This window comes from Periophthalmus magnuspinnatus, chromosome 7, assembly GCF_009829125.3.
Source record: "Periophthalmus magnuspinnatus isolate fPerMag1 chromosome 7, fPerMag1.2.pri, whole genome shotgun sequence".
Lineage (NCBI taxonomy): Eukaryota > Metazoa > Chordata > Actinopteri > Gobiiformes > Gobiidae > Periophthalmus > Periophthalmus magnuspinnatus.
In genome coordinates this window covers 25,306,633-25,329,566 of record NC_047132.1, presented here as the reverse complement: position 1 = coordinate 25,329,566, position 22,934 = coordinate 25,306,633, and the positions used below count along the sequence as shown (strand labels likewise).

Sequence of the window (22,934 nt, the reverse complement as noted above, 5' to 3'; positions counted from 1 at the left end):
TAATAATAATAATAATAATAATAATAATAATAATAATAATAATAATAATAAGCCTATAGATTATGTGGGTGAGGATTTTCCCTATACATTCAAAAGATGTCAAATTTGATTTGAATTACATAATTGCTATAATGGAGGACAGTAGCTATAACTTGAAGCCCATGAAAACTCTTCATTGATAAAAAATGTATTTTATCTATGTAATGATGTAGGCTACAAATCTAGCCTATAATAATTATTTGTGTTAATCAGTAAAAGTTCAGATTTGGATGTTGCAGGTTGGAAGAAGAAAACCGTTTGTATTGTGCATTTTGCAGTCTATTTTAATGACTGGTCTACCTAACTGCTCCTGTCCGGACTACTACATGTAACCAATATTTTCTACCCCTAATGGGTCTGCATTCAGTCATTTTGAAGTATGAACGTTAGAATGACTGGACTATAGGGACTGATCAGAAGAGCTCATTGAAACTCAGTAACCCCTGCATGTGCCCAATAAACAGCCCTCCCTCATGTCTCCCTCTCTCTCCCTGAGCGCTGACTCTGATAAAGCACAGGTTCGGCGTGAGCATCCAAACCCCGCAGCGCGCACAGCACCACTGGAGACGCACGAGCAGTTAAGCGGTCATATCTTTGCTTTGGTTCTATCAGTTTTTTTCCTAACCGTCTGGACCAACCCCTGGGCACGTGTGTTGAAGTAGCGGAGATTAGACACTTGTTGCTTGCGGATAAACTCTTGTACGGGGGCGCATTGCGCGCACATGGCACCGGTAGCAGCGCGCTTGTGATGCACGCACCAGGGAACAGTGGATAACGATGCCTAACGAAATCTACTGAACTCACTTTTGTTTCGTTCTTTTGCTTTATCTGGATTTTTCTTTCTTTTACTAAAATCTGTGGATAATTTCATTACGTGTATTGGACGCTATGCTGGGGGTGAAGCGGTTTCTGAATGTCAGGACAGAGCAGACAGCGGAGGTCAGGCTCTCGCCCAGGTGGTCGTCATGCCCCAAACATATTCCGACGCGGATTTACAGTGCATGTCTGCTCCTGCTGTTGCTTATCACGCCACGAGTGGACTCTTCGTGGTGGTAAGTAGGCTACTGGATCTTTAAAATCATCACCTGGAATATGATCATATTAAACTGAAAAGAAGGCCAAACCCAGATCGTCCTTTGAACAGTGAAGGAGTCACTCAGTTGAAGATAAAATCACACATTTACACGTTTTTGTCTGAATGAAATCTTAAAACTTTGTTTTCTATGTTCCTGTTATTTATTGGCTTGCGACACTCAATAATAACATGGTTCTAGAGGCTGAGCGCGTGTGGAGCTCAGCTGGAGCCTGCTTTAGACGAGGAGGCAGCGTAGTCATTAATTTTCACGGGTACCACACACACAAACAGGACTTCACTAAAATATCCAGAAAACTCTGTCTGCGTAATAACATACGAGAAAACGTCTACGCGCGTGTTTATGAGAGAGAAGTGTCTGCGTGTGGGCGGAGTGCGCACAGGAATGTCTAATAGGCCTACTGTAGTTTGTATAAATTTAAGGCAGTTATGATGTAGGAGTGAATGGTTTCACTTTTTATATTGATCTTAGGGGATGTTCTTAGGTGAACAATGATAAGAATTGGGTCCAATTTCACTTTTTATTTGTGGACAGCCTACGAACAAATAAGAGCTTAAGTAATATTCAGTTTAAAGAATGCTGCCCTATTTTAATGTATTTTCCAATTGTAGCATTCATCATCATTTACTATTTGAACATGTTCATGTGCATCCGCCCTGATTCTTTTTATTAGATGTTATGAAAAAAACAGCATTTATGACTAGACGTGTTTTACACACTCCTATTCCAGTCTGACTATAGTTTTAAAAAATCTATGAGAATGTTATTGTGTAATTGCTAAATTTGTTGTTCTTCACTGGTTCACATCTTCACTGTGTTCTCCTGTTTCGACAATGATTTACCATCCTATAAAGAACTCATGTCCACCTTCTGCTCTCAAAATGAAGTGTGAATGGCCTCCCTGGCTCTTCTTCCTTTGATGAGCACTCAGTTCTTCTCTAGGCTCTCGCTTAGTTTTTCTCTATGCTCTCACTAATCCCAGAGTCACACAGGGGGACAGAGTCTCGTAAAAAAACACGACCACACAGCTTCCACTCTGACCTTCTGTGGTCAAGATACACACACTTCCTTCTGGGGGAACCCTGCGCTGCTTTCAGTATGCTCTTTATTTTATTACAGTGTAAAAGATGGGGTGATTCGGTGGACTGATAAGAATCAAAGCAGATAGGGGCTTTAGTTAGTGACAGCGCTGATTTGTGACTATGTGAATAGCTGAAGAGATCTCATTGGGAGGCCATTAAACAGCCATACACTTACAGGGAGAGGTTAAGTGCTTATTTATTTGGAGAGCAGAGTAAATGGTTTCAGTCCCTCTTTGTCCAAGCCTTTATCATTAAGTGTAGTGAACTCTGACTCAGACCAGCTTACTGCTTATGCTCCCCTGGTGTCCCTGCGGGTTCTTGTGATATTGACCTTTGCCTTTTGTCAAGGGAGTGTATAGAAAGAAAAATAAGATATGAATAGCTAGGTTATTGAAAATATTGCATTTTTTTTTTCCTGTAATGAATCGTCTAGATGTTTTAAGAAGATCCAGAAAATGTCTGGGACAATTTTAGATTTTATGTATGTGTATATACATTTTGCCCAGTCCAAATATGCTCCAGTAACATTTGATTTATAAATCAAGCACTGGTTACAAAATATATTGTTTATGTCAGTTGATTTGATTCTGATTATGCCACAGTATAAGAGCATTCACCTATTTTCGTGTCCAACAAGTTTTTGATAAAGTGTCCAACAAGTTTTTGATGAAGTCACACTTTATCACTGTTGTTTCGTGGTCCACAGGTATATTGGTACACTAGGGGTACGTGTCATCTGCAACAACATCCCTGGTTTAGTGAGCAAGCAGAGGCAGCTGTGCCAACGTCACCCTGACATCATGCAGGCCATTGGAGAGGGCACCAAGGAGTGGATCAGGGAGTGTCAGCACCAGTTCAGACATCACCGCTGGAACTGCAGCACCATGGACCGAGATCACTCTGTGTTCGGACGGGTCTTATTGCGCAGTAAGTTCACGTGTGTGTCTATGTGTGTTTATGTCTTAGCTTGTCTTAGCAAACATCATATTCACACTCACTGTACGTTTACAGTCACTAATGAACTGTTGTAATGCTCCCTGCCTCATCAATAAGCACAAGGGACTTTATTTTGGCTTTATTATTATTTTTTTGTTCCTTTAGTTTTGGTTCAAAATATATATGGACAATTATATCAATTATATGGCTGTGTATATATGTGTGTGTGTGTGTGTGTGTGTACGTATATATATAGATTTAGTGTGTTTAAATTCACTTAAGAGAATTACACTGTTTAGCTTTAGTTGGTTTATGACAGTGTTTCATAAATGAGGGGCATAAAATCTAAAACCAGTTTGTGTTTGCTCTGTGTAGATTTGTGGTACTGTTTAGGTCAGTCTCTCCTTAGAACTGGTAACTGGTACGGTAATGATGAGAAATTAAAAGGAGATGAGATATAATTTGTGTGTACATATATATATATATATATATATATATATATATATATATATATATATATATATATATATATATATATATATATATATACACACACACACACATATCTATATACATGAACATAAGGCAACCCTGATGCCAGTTACAGAGGCTAAGCGAAGTACCATCTGAAAGTCTCCTAGAAGATGTGAATGCAGCATTGAGAGCGATCCCTACCTCCCATCATCACAGAAACCAATGATTGATATACACTTCAGCAACAGTGATTCTAGAGATGCTTGGCTATAAGAGCCATGATAACTCACCATGGAAATGACGGTAACACAACCAGTGAAAGTGTACGCTCAATTGTAGGATAATACCAGAGCAGACCCACCAAGGCTGGTTGAACGGTACTGGAGAGACATATGGGAGAAAGAGGCATCACATAATGGCGATGCGTGGTGGCTGGTGGCCCTGACAGAAGACCACAGCAAACTCCCTGAACATAATCCAGTCACAGTGACAGACATCCAGAAAAGAGTCTCAGGTATGAAAAACTGGACCACACCAGGTGCTCATATGATCCACACCTATTGGCTAAAGAAATTCATTACTCTCCATGAGCGTCTGGCAACACAAATTAACCAGTTGCTGAGAGATGGGACTCACCCTGAATGGCTAACCGTAGGGCATACAATCCTCATCCAGAAAGATCCCTCAAAGTGTACGGTCCAATACAACTAATGGCCAATAATTTGTCCCTCCACAAGATGGAAGTTCATGTCAGGCATCATCACATCTAAGTGAGCACATGGATCAATACATGAGCACAGCACAGAAGGGCAACAGCAAAGGGAAGCCAAACAACAGCACATGATCCTTGTAGACCGAACAGTAAGCCAAGACTGCATAACTGCTTTCATTGCCTGGATTGATTACAAGAAAACCTACGACTCAGGTTGTGGAAAATTACCCTTGAAGCCAATGGCAAGCCACTTGCACAAGCGACCATCAAATGCGGCATATACAAAGGAGACGCACTGTCCCCACTGCTGTTCTGCATCAACAACACTGGCCATGGATACCAACTCAGGAAAGGGGCCACCATCAGTCACCTCCTCTACCTGGATGACATCAAGCTATATGCTAAGAAAGAGCAAGACATTGACAAGACACCAGGATCTACAGCACAGACATTGAAATGTCATGACAAACAGAGGCAAGGTAGTCCACACAGAAGGGGTCTCACTCCCAGAAAGAACAAAGCAGACATTGAGGACAGTTACAAGTACTTTGGTATCCCTCAAGCAAATAGCAACCTTGAAGAGGAAACAAGGAAAGCAGCCAAGGCCTAATACCTCCAACTAGTAAGGCAAGTCCTAAGGAGTGAGTTCAATGGCAAGAACAAGACCCAGGCAATAAACAATAGTAATCAGTACCCAGCAGGAATCATAAGCTGGCCAAAGGAGGAGATACAGACGTTAAGACCCAAAGGTTCCTGACCATGGGTTCTATCCCAAATCCAGCACCCTGAGACTGTACGCAAGCCATAACGAAAGAGGCCGAGGACTAGTGAGTGTGAGAGCAAGTGTCCTTTTTGAAACATCCAAGATCCATAAGTACATCAAGGACAAGGCCCCAACAGAAGACGTGCTCAATGAATGTCTCAGACAGTGAACAAGCCCCTGCATGGGATGTACCACTAGAACATACAAGTGGCTGACAAGTGGCTGATATAAAAAAAAATCCTACCAATGGCTTAAGGTCTGTGCTTCCCTCTGAAAGACAGCACAGAGACACTTGAACACTAGAGTAGTAGAGGTCCAGCTCTACTGCTGTGCAAAGAGGCCCCTGAGACAATTTAGTACATAACTGCAGGGTGTAAGATGCTGAGCAGGGAAAGCAAACATGGAGCAGCATAACCAAGTGGCACGCATAGTGTACAGAAACATCTGTGCAGAGTACGGACTGCAGATCTCCAGGCCAAGGTGGGGAACACCTCCAAATGTAGTGGAGAATGACCGATCCTGTGGAACTTCCAGGTACAGACTGACAGAATGGTGATGGCGAACCAACTGGTCATTGTGGCGGTGGACAGAGGAACAGAGGAAAGCCATTGTGTTGGACATTGCAGTACCAAGTGATGGGAACATCAGGAAAAAGGAACATGAGAAACTAGAAAAATACCAGGGGCTCAAAGAAAAAGAGCTGGAGAAGACCTGGAAGGTGAAGGCATCAGTGGTGGCCATGGTCATTGACCCTCAAACTGGAGGAATGGCTACAGCAGTCTCATCTCAGTCCAGAAACGTGCACAGGAGGATTCTATTTACATAGATATATAAAACTAAGCAAATAGATAGATAGATAGATAGACCTAGACCAATCTATCTATCTATCTATCTATCTATCTATCTATCTATCTCTATCTATCTATCTATCTATCTATCTATCTATCTATCTCTATCTCTATCTCTATCTCTATCTCTATCTCTATCTATCTATCTATCTATCTATCTATCTATCTATCTATCTATCTATCTATCTATCTATATATATATATATATATATATATATATATATATATGGTCTCATCCCTTTTTCCACACTCGGGTCCTCTGGGAGCTTGAGGGTTCTGCGCAGTATCTTTGCTGTTCCTAGTACTGCACTTTTCTGGACTGAGATGGTGAACAGTTATCAGATCATGTGTATGTGCTGGGAATAAGCAGTAATGCATGTAAATATTTAGAGAGATTCTCGCTGTCAGACAACACTGCAGGTTTGAATGATCACCGACATTGACCTGCACTGTCTCCCTCTCATGCACCCCACTGCACCGTCTGCCCCCATTCACCCGCACTCATGAGGCATTCCACTCAGCACAGTCAACTTAACGAAACAATTACATTGTCCTATATGAGCTGGCCATAAATATTTTGAACTGCACATACAAGAGAAAGCATGTCCTTATACTTGTTGCTTGTAGTAGCTGAGTAGCAGGGTGTGGTGGCAGGAGCTCCTTTGGTACAGCAGCCATATCCTCAGACCCACAGGTTGGAGGTTTGATCCCAGCTTCCACCAGTGCAAACTGTCATTGTCTCCTCGGGCAAGACACTCAACCTGTCTCGCCCTCACTATCTCTAGAAAGTATGGAACCACATCATGTTTATACTGCTGTGTGAATGGATGTAAAGCCCTTTGAGTACCCTGCATAGGTAAAAATGTGAACATTTGCCACAGGTGGTCATTTTTGTTGGAAGCAGTAGTATCTCTATCTTTTTTACCTGTATGTCAAATTCTTCAGCCTCATGTGGCTACATGTACACTCAAAATCTGATTGTTATGCGATATTTTAGTTATACGACTATTAAAATGAAACAACAAAATTATCAGATTTCTTTCTCATCACAGTCCCTCTGGTTATCCCTCTGGTTACTCACACCAGATGTTGTGGTTTGCATGCCATTTAAAGAATCTTCCAGGTCCAGAAATCAGATAATAATACAATTTTGGTGTGTATGTAAATCAAGTCAATAATAGGATGTTGTCAAGGAGATTGAACATCACAGAAGAGAACAGAATAGCACAGCACTGGTAGATAATACTGTCATGACATCACCAGCACTGATTTATGGGGTATCACTGTGTCTGTAGTTAAACAATTTATGTGAGAGGAGGGGAGCCCCGCTGCAAGGATTATTTCTATAATAATATTTGAACAGAGTTGTCCGATAGTCCACCTCAGGCCTAATATGAACACGTCAGCTGCACCTTGGGTAGCACACACCCAGGTACAGTCATGCTATTACACACATACATCTTGATCTGTCTTTATACCTGAGTCTCTCTAATACATTCGGGAGGAATACTTTGGTGGCATTGGGTTGTGTTTGTTACCAGGTTTTCCCTCTTCTCCTTTTGACTTTCCTTATGGACGGCAATTTATGAAAATGACACCCATAAGAGAACTTTGTCAGTATGTTAGTGTGAATGCTGGTCCTCCTGTGGTTGCCTTAACAGATGTGCTAACCACCAAAGCCAAATGCCATTCTGATAATATGCTTTGATGTATGTATATGTGTATGGTTTCGGTTGTTGTGTGCCTCAAGACTAAAAAGAAAAACAAAAATTTATCAATAAAAGAGTTGTTCACTTTTTACTTTACAGGCAGCCGTGAAGCAGCATTTGTCTACGCAATCTCTTCAGCAGGAGTGGTCTATGCACTTACACGAGCCTGCAGTCAAGGGGAGCTCAAGACGTGTAACTGTGATCCACACAAACGTGGACGGTCCAGTGACGACCGAGGCGAGTTTGACTGGGGAGGCTGCAGTGACAATATCAACTATGGAATTAAATTTGCCAAAGCTTTTATTGATGCTAAAGAGAGGACTGTCCGAGACGCACGAGCCGTCATGAACCTGCACAACAACCGCTGCGGCAGAACCGTGAGTGATTCGCCCTTCATTTCATGCATCATGTATTGACTATGCAAATAGATACTACATTGGGCTTTAGGTGGGTCACATTCAGACACCCTGAGAGACAGGTGGACTCACACAGTTTCCATGTGAACTGAAGCATATCTCATTGCATGAGTTGAAAGGTCTGGAAGGAGGTAAACACAGCAAGCCAACAGTTCTATGCTTGTGCTTGGATCCAGTGTCAAGGCAAAACAACAGTTGTGGTTCTCTCTGGTTTAGATTTGTTACGCACCTGCACAAACTCGGTGTGACATTTCATTTTTTTCCAGAACAAACGTCAAAAGCCCCAAGTTTATCATACTGAAGTAGTATCATTCTAAAATACTTAAAGTATATATATATATATATATATATAATGTATTATTTTTTGCAGGCTGTCAAGCGGTTCATGAAGTTGGAGTGCAAATGTCACGGTGTGAGTGGCTCGTGCACACTGCGGACATGCTGGATGGCTATGTCGGACTTCAGAAAAACGGGCGATTACCTAAGGAGAAAGTACAATGGGGCCATTGAGGTGACCATGAACCAGGATGGGACGGGGTTTGCTGAAGCCAACAAAGCCTTCAGGAAGGCCACCAAGAATGACTTGGTGTACTTCGAGAACTCCCCAGACTACTGCCTACAGGACAAAGCTGCAGGTAGAGGCGCTGGGGTGGTGGGGGTGCATAGCAGTGATGGATAGCCCTGACTGTGTTGTGTGTTTCTGCAGTTCTGTAGATGTTGTGTGTAAGTTCATGCTTGACTATTGTGTTTATGTGTGAGTTAAGGGTGGTCAGATAACAGCAGCTCTGTGTGAAGTGTGGAAGCTAATGTTGTGAAGCCCTGGGGACATGAGAATACGAGAAACCACCTGACCTCTGTCAGTCCACTGCTACTGCACACTGCACAAGCCCAGTATCCAAGACCACAATCACATTATCCAGTCATTCTAATTATCATCAAAAAAGAGGTTTATTTGTATTGATGTGAAACTCCTGAAATGAAAGTAAGTTGTATTAAAAGAAAGTAAAACATATTGCATATCACTTAAATGAAAACACTTCTGGGTGTAATCCACTAGAAGGGGTCATTGTGGGCAAGTCCCACATTGATAAACGAAAAAAAAAAAAAAATTCTTAAGTGCATCCAGCATTAAAACCTATGCCAATATGCCAATCACTGCACACTAGGAGTAAGATTTTCTGAGTTTGTGTGGAATTTACTGCCTGGAGACACAAGCAGCTAAAAAAAAAAAAATTCTCTATGTCTGTCACAGTGTGTCTGTCTGAGCTAAGCGTAGCTGGAGGGCAGAGATGGGGCCTCCAGTCTGTCTGTCACGCTCCACTGTCCATTTAACCCACACACACACTCACACTGGGGTTCAAAGAGACCAGTGGCTTGGGAAAGGCAGTGTAACTATAGGCCGCTCTACCAACAGCACATAGTTGTGCTGTTGTTCTATGGGCCGCATGTTGTGATAGTTGGCAGTTCAAACAGGGCGCTTTTCACACCACAACACCAGCACCTAATCTCTGTGGGCATGACATTCACACAAGAAACTAATTATGTTTGGATTCAGTCCAATTTAGCATAGGTAGTAGTCAGACACTGTATTAAAGTATGATGAGCTAATGAGCTTAATGGACACAACAATGGACTGGGCAACATTAGTTTTTGTTTTTAAAAGTAATTTCAAATGAACCTCATCTGCACAGATACAATCTTTACTGAAACCTTACCAGTATTTGTCAAAACAGTGATATGTTACATTGTCTGTTGGGTTGGCCTTAAAGCTGTGATACCTAACTTTTCTTGTAAAACAGTTTTTCCCTCATAGACATGTCCAAATCAGACTGCTAAGGGATCTCTGCGTTTATTTATAATGCATTTTATGGATCACGAACCCAGAAGGAAGAGTCTTGGGATGACTGGCTTTTTTTTCTTATTTTGTCTGTAAAGTGCCCGAGAGAAATCATGCATGTAGATCACAGGTAACAATTGAAATATCTTCTTCCTACTTACACAGTTTGAAGGTCAGGCACTCTGGCATTAAATGGCCAATCTGCTTGTAGTACCGAAAACAAGATGTTTTGGTTACATTGGTAACGATTGTTTTATTATTTGTTATATATTTGGTAATATACCAAACATAAATTACCATTATCAGCAGTCCATATAGCTCAGCATCATGTGGAAAAAAATCTAACTTGAATATTTAATGTGCTCTTTACCCTCTCCCTGCAGGTTCACTGGGCACAGCTGGCAGAGTTTGCAACAAAACGTCCCGTGGCACCGATGGCTGTGAAGTCATGTGTTGTGGGCGGGGCTATGACACTACCAGAGTCAAGCAGATCATCAAGTGTGAGTGCAAGTTCAAATGGTGCTGCAATGTGGAGTGCAAGGACTGTGAGAAGGCTGTGGACATACATACATGCAAGGCACCAAAGCGAGCTGAGTGGTTGGACCAGACCTGAGGGCACCCCCTGGCCTTTGCTGTTACACCCACCCCTTCTACAATTCGCAAAAACATTTAAGGGAAGATGGGATTCTGGGAAATTTTGTCCAACAAGTGCTTTGCCTTCCCTCCTCTTTTGTCCATTTGTCACTGCATGGCTTTAATACCTGTCTCTGAGGAAGCACTAGAAGTCCATTTTTAATTGTCTATCATCCCCAGTTTTTGAATTGCAGGGGGATGTGGGTACACTGGCATTTTGTTCCAGTGTGACATTCAAAAATGGTTTACTGCATTCACCAAAAGCTTTATAAGACACTTTTTTTTTACTTTTTTTTTTTTTTTTACTGAGCCTCTAACATATCCAGTATTATTACTACAGTGGCATACTGACATGAATGTCTTTCTTTTTGAGGAAAAAACTCTACTAAGAATGCAAGTTTGACTTTTGGAAGTGGCTCGACTAGTGCACTTTGAGAAGTGGGCATGGATTTATATTGCCCTTGAGCAATACACAGAACTGAACCCAGGACAGGAAGTGACACCAAATGTGTCATTAAAATGGTGACTGTAAAAACTGAGATAAGCTGTGTGGAATTAATTATTTAAATTGTGAAATGTTTCAGTCCTTATTTGTGTATGAAACTGCACTACATTGACTGACTTAAGGAGAGCATCCTTGTAATGAATCACAACCAGTATTCTGAACAAGAGCTTAATATACAAAAATGAGGCTTTGCTATGTAACCATAGCCTCGGTCAGAAAGCTACTCAGCTACAGCTTGCTTGTGTAATGTTATGACTATATCGCTCATATAAACAGATCAAAAAGAAAAATATGGGAGTGGTGTTAGTATGACAATATAAGAATTGATAAAGCAATAGTATAATAATGATTACTGCAGAAGAAATACGACATTTCTTTGATCCCACTGGTGCGTAAGTAACAAATGCTGCTGTGTGCATAGAGGGTGGAGTGCTGCTGTAGTCGTGGAAGGCGAGTGTGATTAAAGGCCCTGTCCTAAAGTGGACTGTCCCACACCCCTGTCAGTGGAATTCCAGGTGGGTGCTCCTTAATGACGGGGCACTGTAATTACCTGGGGCTGTTGATAGCTGCTGATTGGATGTGGTCATGCCACAGAGGGGCTTGTGTGGGCTCCTGCTGGGACAGCGTTTAATCAAAGGCTTCTTGGAGATTATCAAAGAGAAACTGCTGCAATCTAACCCCACTGCTTCCCAGACATCAGACCAGCTCAGGCTTTGTTATACTAAACCACTGATGACTGAAAAGTACAAAAAAGTGACACTGAAAAAATAGCATTGTATTATTAAGAAATAGGCCAACTGACAAGTATTGAAACTGGAATATATGAGGTAAATATATCTAATGGAACACATTCACTTACTTTGAACAACACATCCCAATGAAACAAAGACAAGAAAACAATGGTAAAATATGGGTTACAAAAAGGTATAATGATGTTTTGTTATTGGGGAGACTTCCATTTGAGAAGTCTGCAAATTATTTCATTGATTTACATCTATCACTATTGCACCATCAAATGTTGTTTTAATCTTTTAATGTAATCCAGTGTTATAGTTTATAAAGCGCTTTATTTTTCCAATTCATTTAAAAAGCCTCTTAGTCCCTCAACACATTCTTTTTATAGCGACCTGAGTCCTATATTGTTAGGCAAGATAAGCTTGATGATCCCAGGGGTAATATTATCAAACTTGTCCGGTGCAAACTGTGTGAGTGCCATTCTCTATCTGTGTCCCAGATGCCAGGGCCAGAACATTCCTTCAACACACCACCCACAAATCCTCAGTCTCCTCAGCCACACCAATCTGGCTTAAAGGCACGGGCCATTGGCATATCATTGTTTATTTAACAAGTTATTGTTGCCTGAACAATAGACAGTTGCATTTATAGAATAAAAGTTAAAATTGGCCCCAATTTTGTTTTCCTCTCTGTGATCCCTGAGTTGTCAACACCCTTCTCCTACTATTCTGATGAAAAGCTGTATTTTATATTTAAGTCAGACTACTTAAGAAATTAAACAGAAAGAATCAGATGAATAGTTGTTAAGCATTGCAACAATCTGGTTATAGTTCTTGGTGTATCGCAGTACCCCCGGACCAGTACAAAGATCAGTGTACCATCATCAGTGTACCCGCAGCACCATTTGAGAACCACTCCACAGAGAAATGCTTTAGGAGCTTCACCATTAATCTTCATTATACAAACCAGCCCTCCCAGTTTCTTTCAAATTCAGGCCTCTGTTGTTGGGAATTTGGCAACTAAAAATCCACAACAAACAGTGACCATGGTGTGATGTGTAGCTGCGGGCAAGGATGGGACTCCCAGTGTCTCACCTGTCTGTCACCTGTCATTGTGTTGACACCATAAAGTGCATGAAAACATACACACAAGTGTGGCAGGGTGGGCTCACCTAAGGGCAGAGGAAATGGGAAGTTTTGTGTATAATCACATACTAGTATCTTCACAATTTTTACTTAAAATGATGAAATGACCATTTCATTGCAGAATCGTGCCAACTAAAGTACCATGACCATTAACATATTCTGTCAAAAACAAATCCAAGATGTACACATATTTTTGAAAACATGCATTTAAGAAAAACTTTGCTGTCTGCTAAACTGTCCTGCTAGATGAATTCTCACGATATGTTTGTGTTCACACATTAACAAGAATCCATCTGGCCTGGTTCCTACTGTTTCAGACCTATCACAGTTGTTTGGGCTGAAGCCAAAGTTGAAGCGCCCAAATGAACCAAAACAAACATGGTGACTCCCAGAGATGTCCTTCTTTTTATTTTTGAGAAACGTGCAAACGGAAGCGTTTTGTGCATTTGTGGACAGGAAAGATCTTTTCTCTCTGGAGAAACAAATTTTGATTTCTCAGCTTGCCCTGTGAACGCCCCAATTGATTGACTCAAAAAATGACTCACAAAATTTTAGATTAATAAATGTGTGATAACAATGATACATTATCAGTCATCACTGATCACTTATCAGGGAACCTGATTAACAACATCTCCACACCTGGTCTCAAAACCAGTGATGTTCTAAACATTCTATTTGCAGAATTACAAGTCTGCTTTGGTCATTTGACATATATGATTTTGTCTTCTCCACACTGAGGTCATGGGTCATAAAGTGTAGGCTTATGATCCGAAGCCTGCTGACACCTTCTAAACATTAACAGCTTACTCATGTCCAAGACTTTCCCAGCCACCAGGAGATCTGATTCAAAGGAACACCTGCTCGGGCGGATTAAAATCTGCCTTATGGTTGAGCTGCCAAAAGTGTCAACTCACCCATACATCTCTTATCATTTCCACGCTCCCGCTGCTGGCTGGATTAGTTCTATTACTCTGCTCCTTGTTGATCCGGGCTATGGGACCAGTGGGAGGTGCAGATTTATTGGGAGCTCAGACTAATATTTACGCGACCCACCCAGAGGTACAACCAGAAAAAAGGGGGAAAATATGAATAGACCAAGAAACTTTGACATTGGAGCCAGACCCTGCAGGGCTCTATTGTGAATGCATTGGTGGCATGGATGACTTAAAGGGGACATGTTATGTAAAGTTGATCAGCTTTTAACCATGCTATAATGGTGTTCCTTCATCATAAGCTTACTCAAAGTTGCAAAATTATATATATATATATATATATATATATATATATATATATATATATATATATATATATATATATATATATATATATATATATATAGGGTTCATAAATGTCACATAACCTTTTTTCAACAATAAAAAAATTTAAAAGAAAATCTGCTGCTTGCTACAATTACATTTCATGATTAAGTTCAAATATTGAAGAATTGAGGAATGTTAGATATATATCATTAAATGCAATGAACAAAATGTAAAATAAGGATCTACATATTTTATAGTTTCATATTAAATACACAATAAAATGGTAATATGTCTTCTTGAAATGTAAATTTCTTTCTATGGGTATACTCTTGTAACTTTCCTTGCATTTTTTTAACACAGTTCCACAGAAGTTTTTAAAATGCTCATTTTCTTGTTAACTACTCACTGTTGCTTTGATAGCACAGTACCTACACCATTTTGCTTCATTTAGCTTAACTGCCCTACTAACCCTGGCCACATATAATGAAGTGTTCAGTCCACTGGTGCAGCAGTATTTCAGGCCTCACTCAGTGCTGCGTGTTCAACATTTCCTCTCTTGAACACCTTCCTCCACACAGAGGTGGTAGAGCACTGACCCGGCACACCACTTGTTTGTCTTATCACATTTATCAGCATTAAGTCTCATTTTGTTGAGCCCAAAGTCCATGATGGAGTTGGTGTCTGGTTCAGTGCATCCGACAATCTGACAGTTAGGTTGGCAGCTTTGTGTGTTGTTGCCACAAGCTTGGAGGTGATTCCTGTGATGTGATTATGAAAAAGTTTATCTTTCTCCCTGTGTGGGAATTTAAAGGCACACCTCACGACTTCCAAACAACAGTGACCTGGAAGAATAGTCCGAATTCCATCAACATACCAGAGAATCAGGGGGACTGACATAACACACTGGTACACAAGGGCGAGTGAGACAGAAGTGTGGGAAAGAGGAGAGAGAGGTGCAGGGTCAAACAGTGTGTAGGCCTATTACAGACTGAGATACCTGTGAGAGATCCCAGACGCCAACTCAGCTGCATCAGACTGTCAGGAAAACTTGGAGGTGGGGTACCCAACTTTTTTTGTAAAGGAGTAAATGTTGTGTTTTCCCCCAAAACATATAGTAAGTGTATAGTGCACTTTGTGACAAAAGGAGACTCCTGTGCTAGCTAGTCATAAAGTATTTTCATTTCGCATCAACCAGTAAGCACTGAAAAGCACTCTGATTGGCTGTGCTGTGGTGACCCACGTCAGTTTCTCTTTGCCCTCTGAAAAAAGCCTATGTCATTAAAACAGCAAAAAAGTAAACAGTTGGGTCTTATGCCCATCTTGATTGTCCTGGGTTAATAATGCTGAGGATACATTGCGTCACAAAATCCTGACTCTCTGGCCATAACAGGTCCAGTAAAAGTTCACAGTAGGAAATCAAACCACTATGGAGCAATACCTGTACATCTTTGTATAGACTGAGGCAACGGTCCTCATCTGCATATATCAACGCCAAACTCATTACCAAGTCAGCGCTGCAGCATGTTAGATTATTGTATGAAAAGAACAATGTCTACCCCACTTTAATGCACAGTTGAAACTAGACATTTACATATACTACATAAAAACATACATACGCTTTTTTTCTCACTGTCTGACATGAAATCAGACTAAACTTTTCCTGTTTAAATCAATTAGGATTACCAAAATTGTTCCTCTTTGCTAAATGCAACAATAATGAGAGAAGGATTTTTAAGACAATTTTTCATGACTTTCTTCAAAGTCAGATTTTTACATACATTTCATTAGTATTTGATACCATTGCCTTTAAACTGTATGACTTGGGTCAAAACTTTTTGGCTATCCCACAATCTTCTCACCATAGTTTGAAGGAATTTTGGCCCATTCCTTCTGACAGAACTGGTGTAACTGATCCACATTTGTAGGTCTCCTCGCTCGCACATGCCTTTCCAGGTCTGCCCATAAATTTTCAATAGGATTGAGATCCAGGCTTGGTCACTTCAAAACATTGACTTTGTTATCCTTAAGCTACTTTGTAACCAGTTTGGCAGTATGCTTCGGGTCATTGTCATCTTGGAAGACCCCAAGCTTTAACTTTCTGGCTGATGTCTTGAGATCTTGTTTCAGTATTTCTACATAATGTTCTTTCCTCATGATGCTATCTATTTTGTGAAGTGCATCAGTCCCTCACTCGATATGCACATTTTGGACACGTTCATCTCTAAGACACAGAACAAATCTCCTTCCTGAGTGGTATGATGGCTGGACATTCCCATGGTGTTTATAATAGTTTGAACATGGCACCTTCAGGGATCTAGAAATTGCACTCAATGATGAATCAGAATGAACATGATTTCTTTTGACTTTGCCATGATGCTACACAAAGAAGCAGTGTCTCTCAGGTGTGCCTTCAAATGCATCCACAGGTGCGTATCAAATTAACTAAAATGTTGTCAATAAACCTCATTAGAATCTTCCAAAGGCATGACATCATCATCTGGGTTTTCCCAAATTGTTTAAATGCATAGTAATTTTACTGTAAGTAAACTTCTGACTTTGAAAAAACAAATAAAAATTGTCTAAAAAATCCCTCTGTCATCATTCTGGCATTTAACAAATAGGATTTTGGTAATCCTATTCGACCTAAAACTTGAAAAGTTGACTCTGATTTTATGTCAGACAGTGAGAAAATAAAGCGTATGTGTGTTTTTATATAGTGTATGTAAACTTCTGGTTTCAACTGTATTTGCTGCAGTGATGTCTGTGTTTATCATTAGCTCTAATCTCCCCTCTCACTGTCTCAAACACTTTACCTTCATACATACAAACAACGTTACGATACCCACTTCAGGGACAGGGAAAGTAAACTGCCTCTCAAATAAACTCTCGGGGAATGCAGGAGGATGTTTGTGTTTTGAATTTCATCTGCAGATATTCACGCTGCTCCTGTTCACCATTTTAGGGAATGTTCCACAGTATGGCATTAAATGCAATCTGTACAAACAGGTGGCACAACCAGGCCAAGTTAAGGGTCATATCTGTTCAGAGGTGACTCTGTTCAGTAAACGTGCAGGCTTTTCAACATCATTTTTATCCATAGTAACACCTGTAATTTGATAAATAAAAGACTGAAAGTTAATACCATACTGTGGAATATTTAAGATTCAGCAATAGCATCTCCATAGACACAAGCAGATGCTACACCAGAAAAGTTACATAGTGAAACTTTAAATTCTGGAAATATCATTAATGAGTCAAGGTCCTATATTTTTCCAGTTTGCGGACTGTATGGACTGCTCAACAGAAAAGAAGTCAGTATTGGTTAATTACCATCATAACTGCTGACATTATAAATTAAATGAATAGAGTAAGTGGTGATAGTGTATGCGTTGGTTTTATGCACAGAAAAAAATGTCTTGACCTGACTTCATTTGCCCATGTATGAAACAAAATATTTTGGATCATAAGAACAGAATACAGCTTTGAGACGATTTTTGCGTCTTTGGGGACTATTTTTGCTTAGTTTTCAATTCAACTCGTAAATCCAGTCTCAACATTTTGACCTATCTGAAATTCTTGCTGCTTGCTACCTTCCTAGAGACACAGTACAGTAGCCCCAGTCGCTCCATAAACAGAGATAAACAGAACAAGAGCTTGACATCCAATGGAAGAATACAACTCAGAAAACATTTACACAAAACTGCCACAAGAACAATATCATATCATTTTGACAATAACGCGCGTGTGTGTGTGTCTGCGTCAGTGTGTGTGCATGTGTGTCTGTGTGTGTATATAACCAAAACATCTGGGATTGCCCCGCTCTGATCCACACAGGCTTGTTTATGTTTAGGCCCTTTGTTTCTTTCAGAGCATCAATCAGTCTAAATACAACACAACAACACAATTAACTCTTATAAGGACAATGTAGTATAACTTTACCATTGCAGGATACGGTCAGTGGCTTTTTGGAGGTCTGCGTTGTCGTTTTGAAGTTGAACATGTGCTCATTGGAACACATGGCCGAGTACTAACATTGTTTTGATGCTTTGAGCCCAGAATAAGCTCCTCTCCGCTCGTGTAGAATGAGAGCAGTGAGTGCTGGTCTGGTGTACAGTATCCATCACACAGCATTAAGAAAGACCTCATGTACGAAACACAGTGGCATATATTGGCACGTTCACTGCACATGTGTAAAACAATGAACTGTCATAAAAACTATGAAGAAACAGCAAGAAATATAGAGGGGTCACGTGCAGGCTTTTGGCCGATAGTCGCTCTGAACTTTGATAGTTTAGTCCAGAGTAAACACTAGTCTAATGTGTTTATCTCACACCAACTGTTTACTCACACCAGAGCTGAGCGGCACAGAACCACGCTGAAAGGCAAGAGGAGTTTCCTGGAGGAATAGTATACTGCCATTGTTAAACTAACCACATTAAAATACATAGTGCACAGAAATGATTTTGCCATTTTGTATTTTTAAAGCATCGTATTATAAGATACATGTTTGTTCTGTTTGGCTATTTGTCTATATATTCTTAAAAGTTTGATATTGTTTTTAAAGCCAGAATGTTATCAAATAAGAACATAAAAAAGAATGCCATGACATGTATTAAGCATTTGGTCTCATGGTATGATTGTATTGTATTGTATGTGATAGGTGCATCTTACACTAATGAACTCCTGCAACACAGAGCAATGCTCCATCGGGCTTAATTCATCGCAAGGTTTAAAATGTCTGACCTTTTAGAAAAAAACAACAGCACAGTCATCATATATTCCTACACATTTGTCATATATGACAATATGATAGTAAGCTACTATTGTAGCCACAGCTGCCCTGGGGTAGACTGACAGAAGCGAGGCTGTTAATCTGCACCATCTGCCCCTCCGCTGACCACGAGTCACTCACGCATACAGCATTCATTCTAGGCAATGTGGGTGAAGTGTCTTGCCTAAGGGCACAACAACAGAACTTGGTCCAAGTGGGAATCGACCCTCCAGTCTTCGAACTTCCAATCCTTGTTGGACTAAGGCTCTAACCACTAAGCCCCTGTCGCTCCAGTTTGTGTATTGTGATATTTCAAACATGTCTGTTTTGTTCTTTGTGGACAGATATGGCCTCTTAGTCTCCAGTCTGTTGCTCTTAGGAGCAGGACATCACTCGCACACTCTCTTCATAAGGAGGATGTGAGGAGGTCTGAGGCCAGACCAGAGCCACCAGATAAAGTCCACTTCTGGGACTTAAGGGCCTCTTCAGAGCAGCCATCGTTCTGTGCCCTATCAAAATATCACACAACATTTCTATTCTGTCCTCTGCTCTGCCGTCACAACCACAAGAATGTCATGTTTTCCTGTTAAAAGCAGGTATGGAACAGAGAACAATGAACTAATGTCCTTTCCTCAGTTCTGTAAAAAAATGTTTAATTGTTTCAAGGCTTAAACAGAATGACTCATCACTTTAAAGGTGTATTATTCTGCTTTTCTTTATGGAGATAGAATTGTGTTGCCTGGAAAGTTCCGCAGCATGACATTAAATGTATTTATATGGTATTGATTCAATTTCAGGTGTTTTAGTTCTTAGAAATACGATTGTATCTGTGAATGGAGTCAGCTCTCCACAGATCTGACCAGTCACTCGCTCTGATGATCTCCATGGAGATAAATAAGTGTATTGCCATACCATGGAACATGTGAGACAAAGTAATAACATCTTTGTGGAAAAACGCAAGTGATGTACCAAAAATGTTAGTGTACATTTATGGGGACATGTACAGTCAGTGATGGGAGAATACTTTGAAAATGTATTTACTTACAGAATATGGAATACATGTATTAAACTGTATTTGTGACGTATTCTGTTACACGGTTGAATCAGAGTATTATATTCTGAATACTATATATACTATATATTCACACAGAGTTGCATTTAAATTATAATGCTGAAACACAATATAGGAATATTGTTACTCAAAATAAGCATTCTCCATATGTATTCTCAGTACATGTACTCAGTTACTTCCCAACACTGTACAATACAGAAGTGGAGTCCTCTGCAGTGTAAGTGTCTGCAGACTGGGAGCACTGTGACAGAGACAGATGGGGTGTCTGAGAGGCACAGATAGCCCTACAGCCAAATTCTACTCACTCATTCACAGAGATAAAGAACAACACATAGGCTACACAGGCCTCTAACCAGTTGCATAGAAAAATAACCCAGGCCCTAACGTGGACAAATAGGAGTGGATAAGAGCAGCGTGCTGAGAAATGCCGATTCATCACAGATTTCAAACAAACAGATTAGAGCAGCCTGTTGTGGCCTTACAGGATTTGTCTTGTATACACTGCAGCGTGTTGTGTGAGATTCAGATGGGAGAGAGAGTGAGAGAGTGAACAAGGTGCCAACTTCCAACCTATCCTCCATTCCTCTATAGCTCATTTCAACAAGCTCTTATCTGCTTTCAACTTTAGCCTCATTCGTGAAATTGTAAACCTTTGGTTATTTATCTTATACGGCTGCAAAATGGATTCCAATAAAATAGAATTTGATTTTTTTCAAAATAGAAAATATGAACATATGAATATCACATTGTGTAATAAACCATGAGCTAGTTGTTTAGACCTGAACAAACATGTAGCAAACATGTGATTCTTGTGTTAGTTTAGCAGTGAAGTCTGAAAAATATGCACTGTGAACAGAAATCACAAATACATTTGTTTTCCAAATCATTCATCCTATATACTGACATATATCTTATCATTTTAATATCTTATGTGACCCTAGGGTTGGGACATATGTGACAAAAATATATCATATATATTTTTCCCTCATATTGATTGATCTCAATTTTAATACAAAGTTAATAAGATACAAAAGCTTGTAGGAGAGAAGAGGTTTCCCTGCTCATTCAAGCCGCTTCTTCAGTTCTGAAAAAGTGTCTTGGATGAGCAGTGAAATGTCTTCACATTTCACTTTGTCCACTTGACAGATTTAACTTTGGCTTTTACTATGGGTCAGACCTAGACAACTGAGGGATTACAGACAAAATACAAAAGGCTTTAAGCATTGATTTCATGGACTTAAAAAAGACAGACTTTAAATCAGTGCCGTTTAACACAAATAAGTCCAATTCATTCCTCCAAAGTCCAAACTCTGCCCCAAACCACATACTTTTACTGACAGAGGTTTGGCTGTAGACCTCTCCATTAAAAGACCCCAACCATATCACTGCGTATTAAACATGACTGAAGCACAAATCATTTCAAAGTAAAATGAAATGATCAGACTAAGATAAGCAGAGTCTTGTCCCTGCTGGGCATATCCACTTCTCTGGGGTGACCCCAGTGTCCCAGGAGGCCTGTTTGTATTAGGGCAGGGGGCTGTTAGGGAGCATCTCTCTCTTTTTCTGTGATAAGATCAAGGCATTCCTCCCAGCAGAGCAGTCATTATCCAGCGTCTATAATGTCCCTCTATTAAAGCTCCAGAGAGAGGCAGCTGCAGCCGTTTAACTCACATCTCTTCTGTTTCTCTCCGGGTCATTGACACAAAACACACAGAAACCATCAATATGTTGTTTGATAAACTGTTACACATGCAATACACGCTGTGGGGTAGTTAGGGCCACCAGCAGAGAACAGACAGGAGGAAACTCAGGCCAATGACAGATGTTACAGTGAAACAGCACTTTTAAATCATCACAGTTCAACATATTGGTGATTTTTGAGAGTCAGGACAAAACAGGTCCTTTGTAAAACACAGTAATTTGTAGAAACATGTTTTCATTCAATATGATAACTGACATATTTATAATGCTAAATCTAAGGGAGATCTGTACACTGGGGCTATTTATTTGAGACGTTTTGAACAATTTTGAAGTAACTGTAAATGAAAATTTTGAAGCCAATGTGTGCATCCTCTGCCCAGATTTAGACAGTTCATCTGCTCAAAAAACATTTAAAAAACTCATACATGTGACTAGAATGGCATGAGATTATATTACAAGGCTTTAAATGTTTTTAAATGCCTGAGGTAAATGCGATTTTTTTTTTTTCCAAATTTCAGCTTTTCAAAGTAGTATCCCATTTTTTATCAACTCTGTCACACATTTTCAAAACCCTCATTAAACCAGGGAGAAATATTATGATGTAAATAACTGAGGAGCCCATTTGTTACTCTGACTCTCCTGAACACAGCACCACACACTTTTACACTTGTTGATATTTAAGACCAACAATGTTGAAATTTCTGCCGTTGCAGCTGGAAAGTGTCAACTCCATCAGTCCATTATGATACATTTTTTAAAACAGAACTGGAGAGAGTCTTGGCCTTTAGTGAGGTCATTAAAGCTAACAAATAGAACGAAAATGCTGCAGTGTACCATAAATGTTTTACAAGGGAAAAAAACTTCATTTTTATCAGCTCCATCAGATTTCACGTCTGATGGAGTTAACCGGTCTCTGACAAACAGATCTACCTGTAGCCTCTAAATGTGCTGATAAAATATTATTTGTGAAATTAGAAATTGGTTAAATGACCATTTCATAGTTCATTTAATATATTTAAAAACAGTCAAGTAGAATGTGTGGCAGAGTTGACATTTAAGGCTGACGGAGTTTTACCACCAACTTACTGAAGAATGAAATGATTCATTCTCATTTTTCTTGACAAAAATGTATCAGTTAATACCTTTTTCATCTCTTGAAATAGTATTGTCTGTTGTCACTTATATTATGAGCCCAATCGTGTT

General features: G+C 40.0%; 1 protein-coding gene across 1 annotated transcript; it reads left to right on the top strand.

Moving 5' to 3' along the window:
• The first annotated feature begins 556 nt into the window (after window positions 1-556).
• Window positions 557-11,837, top strand: LOC117373355 (protein Wnt-2b-A-like). The gene is made up of 5 exons (XM_033969341.2): window positions 557-1,091; window positions 2,922-3,142; window positions 7,757-8,034; window positions 8,444-8,708; window positions 10,294-11,837. The coding sequence occupies exons 1-5, from the start codon at window positions 928-930 to the stop codon at window positions 10,521-10,523; spliced, it is 1,158 nt and encodes a 385-aa protein (XP_033825232.1). The 5' UTR covers window positions 557-927; the 3' UTR covers window positions 10,524-11,837.
• Window positions 11,838-22,934: the final 11,097 nt, after the last annotated feature.

Coding starts and splice junctions, on each gene's coding strand:
- LOC117373355 (XM_033969341.2), top strand. CDS start 928: ATGCTGGGGGTGAAGCGGTTTCTGAATGTCAGGACAGAGCAGACAGCG. Junction 3,143..7,756: donor CGGACGGGTCTTATTGCGCA/GTAAGTTCACGT, acceptor TTTACTTTACAG/GCAGCCGTGAAGCAGCATTT. Junction 8,709..10,293: donor CCTACAGGACAAAGCTGCAG/GTAGAGGCGCTG, acceptor CTCTCCCTGCAG/GTTCACTGGGCACAGCTGGC.